This window comes from Physeter macrocephalus, chromosome 1 (genome assembly GCF_002837175.3).
Source record: "Physeter macrocephalus isolate SW-GA chromosome 1, ASM283717v5, whole genome shotgun sequence".
In the NCBI taxonomy this organism is placed as follows: Eukaryota; Metazoa; Chordata; class Mammalia; order Artiodactyla; family Physeteridae; genus Physeter; species Physeter macrocephalus.
In genome coordinates, this window is record NC_041214.2 from 94541583 (window position 1) to 94550527 (window position 8945).

The 8945-nt window shown below is 36.9% G+C and overlaps 1 protein-coding gene across 9 annotated transcripts in view; it reads right to left on the minus strand.

Moving 5' to 3' along the window:
- CFAP91 (cilia and flagella associated protein 91) overlaps positions 1-8945 on the minus strand; it is a 153659-nt gene that overhangs the window by 37279 nt on the left and 107435 nt on the right. For all 9 annotated transcript variants that reach the window (XR_008617499.1, XM_024120311.3, XM_024120310.3 and 6 more), the window contains 2 exons: positions 6322-6470; positions 5673-5764 (listed from right to left, as the gene is read on the minus strand). Coding sequence is in view for 8 of the 9 variants with exons in the window: in XM_024120311.3 (XP_023976079.1) it covers positions 5673-5764; positions 6322-6470 (241 nt within the window). In the remaining variant the exon portion in view is untranslated. The remainder of the gene's footprint in view (positions 1-5672; positions 5765-6321; positions 6471-8945) is intronic.

The window sequence follows — 8945 nt, forward strand, 5'->3', positions numbered from 1 at the left end:
ACCACAAAAAAAAAAAAAAAAAAAAAAAAAAAAAAAATTTAACTGAAGTCCCAGGAAGGTTGTTAAGAGAAAATGGGGGCAGAAAACATAGTTGAAAACCTGTTAAAAGTTTTTCCCAAACCAAAGGTTCTGGTTCGAAAAGGGCTGTGAACTATGAGCAGAAAAACACGTAAATGAAATTATCCACAGACTCATCACAATGGAACTGCTCAAAGGAAAAGGTAAAGGAAAATTGAAAACAGAAAAAATCACCATCAGAGAGATAATTACACTGGTACCTGATCTCAGAGCAGAAATGACAAAACCTAGAAGACAGAATATTGTCTTTAAAGTGGTGAAAGAAAGCAACAGCTGACATAGATTTCTATAAAATTCAATACCCAGCAAATATACCTTTGAAACAAAAAAATTTAATAGAGATATTTCTAGCCAAACAAAAACTCAGAATTTTTTGCCGGTTGGCATCATTAAAGGAATCACTTAAGATAATTTTTTGAGAAGGAAAAAATATCCCAGATGGAAACATGGGAATGCCAGAAGAAATGAGGAGTAAAAAATAGTAAATATGTAATTAAATATAAGTATATATGAGCTATGCAAAGCATGAATATTAAAGCCTCATGGAGACTAAAATATATGCAGAATTAAAATACATAGAGAAAAACCCCTAGTGTGTATAAATGGAGATAAAGATCCTAGCACTAAGTGGAAAGTGCTAAAAGTACTAAAATAGGGTAGGCACTAACAATTCAAAATAAACAATGTAAGGACCAATCTAAAATATAATAATATATAACAATTATAACGTAATAATATAATATAAATATAACACACAAGTAAATAGAGATGAAAATGTAATAATGAAATCTCTATTTACATAAAAGTCAAGGAAAGAGAAAAGACTTATAATAACATGTGACTGTAATAACACACAACTTAGACATGAAAAATATAATACATTTCCATTAATTCAAAAGAGCACAAGAAAAGAGAAAAATGTATAAACATAGAGCAATAATCAATGCAGAAAATTAACAAAGGCTGTTGCTTCATGAAAACATAAAGACAGAGAATTACTTATCAAGAATTGCTTATCAAGAAACAAAAAAGAAGACACCAGTTGCCAGTAGGAAAGAGAAGCATATTACTATAGATATTACAGAAATTAAAATGATGAGCAATATTAAAATGACTTTATGCCAAAAAATTTGAGAATGGAAATAAAGTAGAGACATTATTTGGGAAAAAAAAACCTTACCAAATGACATAAGCAGAAATTAAAAATCTAAATATATTTATATTTATTAATTCCATTTAAATTGCATCAAAAAACCTGAAATATATAAGAATAAATTTAACAAATGACCTGCAGAACCTCTTTCTAAAAGATAAAAAGCATTACTGAGATAATTTAAAGGAAATAGAACTAAATGTAGAGATATATCATATCCATAAATCAGAAAGCTCAATATTTTTAAGGTATCTATTTTCCCCAAATTGACCTATGGATTCAAAACTCCAACGGGGTTTATTGTGAAGTCAATTCAAAAATGTATATGGAATACTACCAAATGTAACATAAATAGCTAATGGGAAGCAGTTGCATAGCACAGGGAGATCAGCTTGGCGCTTTGTGACCACCTTGAGAGGTGGGATAGGGAAGGTGGGAGGGAGATGCAAGAGGGAGGGTGTATGGGGATATATGTATGTGTATAACTGATTCACTTTGTTGTAAAGCAGAAACTAACACAATATGTATATGTATAACTGATACACTGTGTTGTAAAGGAGAAGATAACACACAATTGTAAAACAGTTATATTCCAATAAAGATGTTAAAAAAAACAAAAAAAACCAAACTGAATAATAAAAACCATATGATCATCACAATAGATGCAGAAAAAGCTTTTGACAAAATTCAACATCCATTTATGATAAAACGTCTCCTTCACAAAGTGGGTGTATTTTTATTATAAATGTAAGAGCAGAAAGCATAAAACTCCTAGAAGAAAACACAGGCAGAACACACTGACATAAATTGTAGCAATATTTTTTGGCTCTGTCTCCTAAAGCAAAGGAAACAAAAGCAAAAATAAATAAATGGGACCTAATTAAACTTAAAAGCTTTTGCACAGCAAAGGAAATCATTGACAAAATGAAAAGACAACCTACTGAATGGGAGAAATATTTGCAAATGATAAGACCAATAAAGGATTATTATCCAAAATATATAAATAGCTCATACAACTCAATATCAGAAAAACAAACAAACCCAATTAAAAAATGGGCAGACGACTTGAATAAACATTTTTTTTTGGCCATGGCATGCGAGATCTTAGTTCCCCAACCAGGGGTCAAACCCACACCCCCTGCAGTGGGAGTGCAGAGTCTTAACCACTGGACTGCCAGGGAAGTCCCTTGAATAAACATTTTTTTAAAAAGACATACAGATGGCCAACAGGCACATGTAAAGATGCTCAACATTGCTAATCATCAGAGAAATGCAAATCAAACCCACAGTGAGATATCACCTCACACCTGTCAAAAGGGCTATCATCAAAAAGACCACAAATAACAAATGTTGGAGAGGGTGTGGAGAAAAGGGAACCCTCATGCAATGTCAGTGGGAATGTAAGTTGATGCAACCGCTTTGGAGAACAGTATGGAGGTTCCTCAAAAAAGTAAAAATAGAACTACCATATGATCCAGCAGTCCCACTCGTGGGTATATATCTGAAGAAATGAAAATACTAATTGGAAAAGATACATGTACCCCAATGTTCATAGCAGCATTATTTACAATAGCCAAGAAATGGAAGCAACCTAAGTGTCCATTAATAGAGGCATGAATAAAAATACATGGGGTGTGTGTGTATACACACACACAATGGAATACTACCTGGCCACAAACAGAATGAAATTTTGCCATTTGCAACAACATGATCAAACTAGAAGGTATTATGCTTCGTGAAGTAAGTCAGACAGAGAAAGACAAGTACTGTATGTTTTCACTGCACGTGGAATCTAAAAAATCAAACAAATGAATTTAACAAAACAGAAACAGATCTACAAATATAGAGGACAAACTAGTGGTTACCAGTGAGGAAAGGGGAAGTTGGGAGGGGCAAGATAGGGGTAGGGGATTAAGTAGTACAAACTACCACATATAAAATAAATAAGCTACAAGGATATATTGTACAGCACAGGGAATATAGCCAATATTTTATAATAACTTTAAATGGAGTATAATCTATAAAATTTTAAATCGCTGTGTTGTACACCTGAATCTAATATAATGTTATAAATCAACTAGACCTCAATAAAAAATTTTTTTTTAATTCATCCAAATAAAAATTAATAATGAGATATCTCAAATGGTCTGTATGTAATATTACTTAATTTGGGGTAAAGAGTATCTATAACACATGGATGTCTTATCTGGAAAGAGAAACAAAAGGCCCTAGTGTATGCTCCCTGTCCAGGTGGCTTTCTTCATTTGGGCTACATCCACACAAAGGGAAGAAGTTAGGACTTGCCCAGCTTGCCCACAGACAAGTCCCACTGATTCCTTTACATCTCGTGCCCCCTCCAGCTCTTTCCCCTCAGAGCCAGGAGAAGCTGGGGAGGGGGTCACAAACTAGTAACTATTAAACAGAGGATTTCCCCCCCTCCTTCAATTCCCTCAGGTGGAATTGATCTGAAGCAGGTTGGCCTCACCTTGGACAGAGGAGAAGAGCAAGGAGTTGCATATTTTCTTAAGGATCTAGAAAACATAAGATCCCTTTTATAATATAAGGTGATACAAAAATATTATTTGATTTAATTTAACAAAGTTAAATTTTGTCGGTAGAGGCACTATCATACACTGTTGATGCGAGTATGAATTAGAACAGTCTTTTTGTGGGGGCAGTTTGGTGGTATCTATCAAAATATAAAACACACATACCTTATTTCCAGCACTGTACTGCTAGGAGTTTACTCTCAGAAGCATGACCAGGGTGTTCATTGCTATTTATAGGAAAACACACTGGGAACAAACTAGATGCTTATTGCTGGGGTGGGTACTGGTTTAAAAATTAAAGTACAGTCATGTAATGGGAAAACAAGATATTTCTTTGTTCTTGTCCAATGCATTATAACTACCATTCCTTTCTCACTGGTTATGTGATTTTAAATATTAACACTTCTCTTAAATCTGTCTAGAATTCCCCTGCAAACTCTAAAGCCTCCCAAGCTCTTATTTCACTTAAATATTAATCTTCTGGTTGCATCCTTCCCTCTGGGATCAGGACTGTCACCAGTAGTCTGAAAGCCCCGGAAGAACACTGTTTTTAAAAACACATATTTTTTTCCTCCTTCTTTACTGACTAAAAGCATCAATCTTTAAAAACATGCCACTTTTGGCAAACGATAAGTGAGGATATTTATACTGAGATCAGTCCTGGCAGGAACAGGAGATACTGTGACTCAGGCAGAGCTGCAGAGTCAATTTAGGTCTGTCAGGCTTCCCAGCTTTTCAACACCTGCCTTGCACGTGCCCTGCCTGCAAAAGGCTACTACAGTTGGAAAACCCTGTATATTCTCAACATTTGCTTTACACTGAAAAAAAATCAAATTACAAAACACAAACTTACGGTTACCAAAGGGGAAAGAGGTGGGGGAGGGATAAATTAGGAGTATGGGATTAACATATACACACAAGTATATAAACAGATAAACAACAACAATTCACTGTATAGCCTGGGGAACAAAATTCAGTATCTTGTAATAACCTACAGTGGAAAAGATTTAGAAGAGATATATATATATATATATAAACTGAATCACTTTGCTGTACACCTGAAACTAACATAATATTGTAAATCAACTATATTTCAATAAAAACCAAACCAAACCAAAACAACAACAATAAAAAAACCCAAAATACACCTCTTCTGGGAACTTGGGAACTGCCTCTTTTTTTTTTTTAATTGGAGTATAGTTGCTTTACAACGGTGTGTTAGTTTCTGCTGTAGAAGAAGTGAATCAGCTCTACATATACATACATCCCCTCCCTCTCGAGCCTCCCCCCACCACCACCCCTCCATCCCACCCCTCGGGAACTGCCTCTTCAAGAAGGTTTGGATTTTGACGCTCTGTCAAACTTGTTAGAACTGCACCCATCCATACTAGAGGTGATTATATTCTGCAGTCAGACAACATCGAGGGAACCTGACAACTCTGAAATAAGAAAATGCAGTGATTCTCCTTCAGAATTTTCCCCATACCTCTGCTCAGTTTTAAATCTCTGGAATATTGAAAACAGTTTCTATCTTTAAGAAGATCATCACGGGCTTCCCTGGTGGCGCAGTGGTTAAGAATCCGCCTGCCAATGCAGGGGACACGGGTTTGAGCCCTGGTCTGGGAAGGTCCCACATGCCGCGGAGCAACTGGGCCCGTGAGCCACAACTACTCAGCCTGCGCGTCTGGAGCCTGTGCTCCGCAACAAGAGAGGCCACGATAGTGAGAGGCCCACGCACCACGATGAAGAGTGGCCCCCGCTCGCTGCAACTAGAGAAAGCCCTCGCACAGAAACGAAGACCCAACACAGCCAAAAATAAACAAATAAATAAATTTTAAAAAACTTACTTTAAAAAAAAAAAATCATCACGTGGAGCATTTGCATTGGCTTACCCTTTTCTTTGACAAAGCCCTTTTGCAACTCTGGGATCAGGAAACTATAAACCAACTCGGCAGCAATCTCCTCTGACTGAAGCTGAGTTCGACTAAAAAGTAAAAAACAAATTAAACGAGTATTTCCTTTGTTGCCTTACTTGAGCTGCCGATTTATACTTGGATCCTCCTTGTTTGTGTAAGGAACTCCACTGCTCAAATCCCACCACTGCCTTTTCCTTAAGTGATCTGAAGTAGCACATTCCTGGTGAGTTTGGTTAACTCCATGGAAAATCCAAATTTGGCCTTCACTTAGCCTGCGTACCAGGAAGGGAGTGTTAGAGATACAACTTACAAATGGAAGCCAGAAACCCCGCGGTGATGTCCAAGTAAAACTGGACATACTTACTCACATTGCTTTCATGCTTTGTGGTATTCTAAAAGTAAGAAATATGAAAGTGCTCCAGACTGCAGAGGATAATAAAATTCTATTCCCAATGCTCTTACCATACAAAGGTATAGGCCTGCTGGCTGCTGCTAAAACAATGCATACTGAAGCATGAGTTATATATTGGTTTCTCCTTGGTGGTGAAATCTTAAGCTCTTGAAAAATACATATGAGTAACAGCAAAAGGCTGTCCATCCCACCATCTGTCCCCTTGGTACACACCGGCTTTCCATTTCATAAGCAATGTCATTGATTTCCTCAGCCATCTTCTCTATTTCTGCCCTGGCTTGTTCTTCTGCAGTATTCTCTTCAGTGTTCAGTATTATATCCTCCAGATAGGAAGTTACAGTACTTTGGTGAACTTTAATTACCTGCAAAACCCCAAAATACTCCAGTTACTCAGAATAGGAATGCTACTACTGTACACAAGAAAAACGCATGAATATTGGTTGACTTTTTTAGCACATCTACTTCACTCATCAGTAGTCCCCTCATTATTCATTATTCATATATTATTCATTATTCTTTTTTTTTAAACTACAGATAATCTGTTTCTAATCCACCTGTCTACCCACTCTGGGAAGCCCTTACCTATCTGGCTCATTTTAGAATTATGGGGTGGGCAATACAACACTGCAGAAAGATCATGGGCTTGAGTCAATAACCCTGTTTTGGATCCTGGCTTTGTTCTTACCAGCAGTGTAATTTGGTCAAGCTACCTAACTGTGGCAGAGACTAAGATGTATTACACAATGTCCTTTCTTTATTCCTCTTAAAGGATTCTTAGAGGGAAAGACATAGCTTTTTTTTTTTTTTTTTTTCTCTTTTCATTTCTCATTTCATGCGGACAAAATGCAGGAGCACCAGTCATCTTAAACTGCCATGAGGGTCACACCCAAGGGACAGAAAAGCAGGAAGCTAGAAGGATCCTGGGTCTCTGGTGAATTTTTTTTAACTATCTTCTCAGCCCTGGACTGCTTCTTTTTAAAGCTTTCTTGAAAGAATATAGACTATACATTTACAAAAGTGCAGAGCGCATAAATGTACAGTGCAATGAATGAGGGTTAAGCCACTGCTAGGATCCCAGAGGTCACTGTGAGTTCTACCTGACCACAGACCCTTCCCACTCTCATGAGTTTATGGTAAAGACTTCCTATTCTTTAGAGTTTTGCTCCCTGAGTATGCAACCATAAATAATACAGTTTAGTTTTACCTGTTTTACAGGTAGATACCAAGGAAGTATCACAAGCATCAAGGGTGTCATACTTAGTTTTGTATGCATTCTGTCTCAACAGATTTTGAGCTTTGGAGGAAGGGCACTTTTTATTTAATGTGTGAGTATTTCTTTGTATCTGAGATAATGCTTGGGACTCAGTAACAACTCAGTACCTGCTTCTTGACTGGCACTGCAGCAGGACTCTGAGGTCCATTCAAGGTCCATAACCTTGAATCCCTTATGCTTTCCTTATGGGAGAGACCCAGTGACCAGTTTAATACAGTTCAACTGAACAACCAACCAACGGAAATATATTTTCTTAAAGTCTGTTACGTACAGAGGGCTATGCTGGTACTGTGGAAGGCACGTGCCTGCTCCCATGGAGAGGAGACTCCTGCTCCATGAAGACCACAGACTTATTCAGGAAACAAGTCACACCTAGATGGAACGATTAGACAGTTGAGTCTTGTAATAGTTCAGAGGTGGAAAGTTTAATGTGGTTCACCTCTAGTAATACATGTACTTGTGTGTTTACATATATCTTTATAAATGTGTATGTTTCTGGACACATTTGTGCTTATATGTGCATAAGTGAATAAGGAAACATATGGGTGGCTATATGTGTGTACCTCCCATCTTTGCTAATATTGTGCATGTGGGCTTATGTTTGTGAGCGTGTCTTAACTTATAGATGTGCAAAAGTGTGTATGTGTTTAAAATATGAGTCTGTAACTTTCTGTATCTATGTTTCTCAATATCTACATGTTATTTTTCTGGAAATTTACTCGTGTACATTTCTTGGTTTTGGTATATTTAAGTGCAAGCATATTTATCTTTAAGAGGGTCATATGATGGGAGATAGGGAATTTAAATGATGCTGGGGTCCAGAGATGGATATATTTTTTACATAAATGATCCTTAAATCAGGCTGAAAGGGTCATCTTAATCCTTTCTTGCCCCTCCTAGACATGCTAACATTTCCTGGGATTATTCCCACTTAAGAGATACCTTCCTAGAAGCCTTTCACCAGCTTCTTCCTTTCCGTGTTTCTGAGTATAGTGGTTCCTCTGTCTCTTTCCTTTCATTCTCACTCCCAACTGGTTCTTCCCATCCCAGCTGGTTTTTCCTTAGTGATATTAAGTAGAGGATAGTAAATTCTGGTTTGCTAAAAATTTCTACATTTCAGTAACTCTTTTTAAGGAAAAATGTGTTAGGATGGTAGGAAGCTAGAAAATGAATTATTATTATAGGCTGTATGACACTATAGTTAAAAAGCTTTAACCCAAAACTTTTTTAAGCTGTATAGAGGATGGGAAATCTGTTTAATTTTAATCAATTTCTTATCTGAAAAAACACACACCAAACACTATTCAGGGGTCAATCCTGATTCCATGGGAATTGGGTAAATCCTTTGAATCCCAGATCAAATAAGAAGACCCCAACTTGACATATCTCTTTTTTTTTTTTTAACCTGAGGAGCTCAAAACTATCCACATATATTAATACAATTCAGACAGCCTCTTAGATAGGAATTTTTTTTTTTTTTTTTTTTTTTTTTTTTTTAGCGGTACGCGGGCCTCTCACTGTTGTGGCCTCTTCCGTTGCGGAGCACAGGCTCCGCACGCGCAGG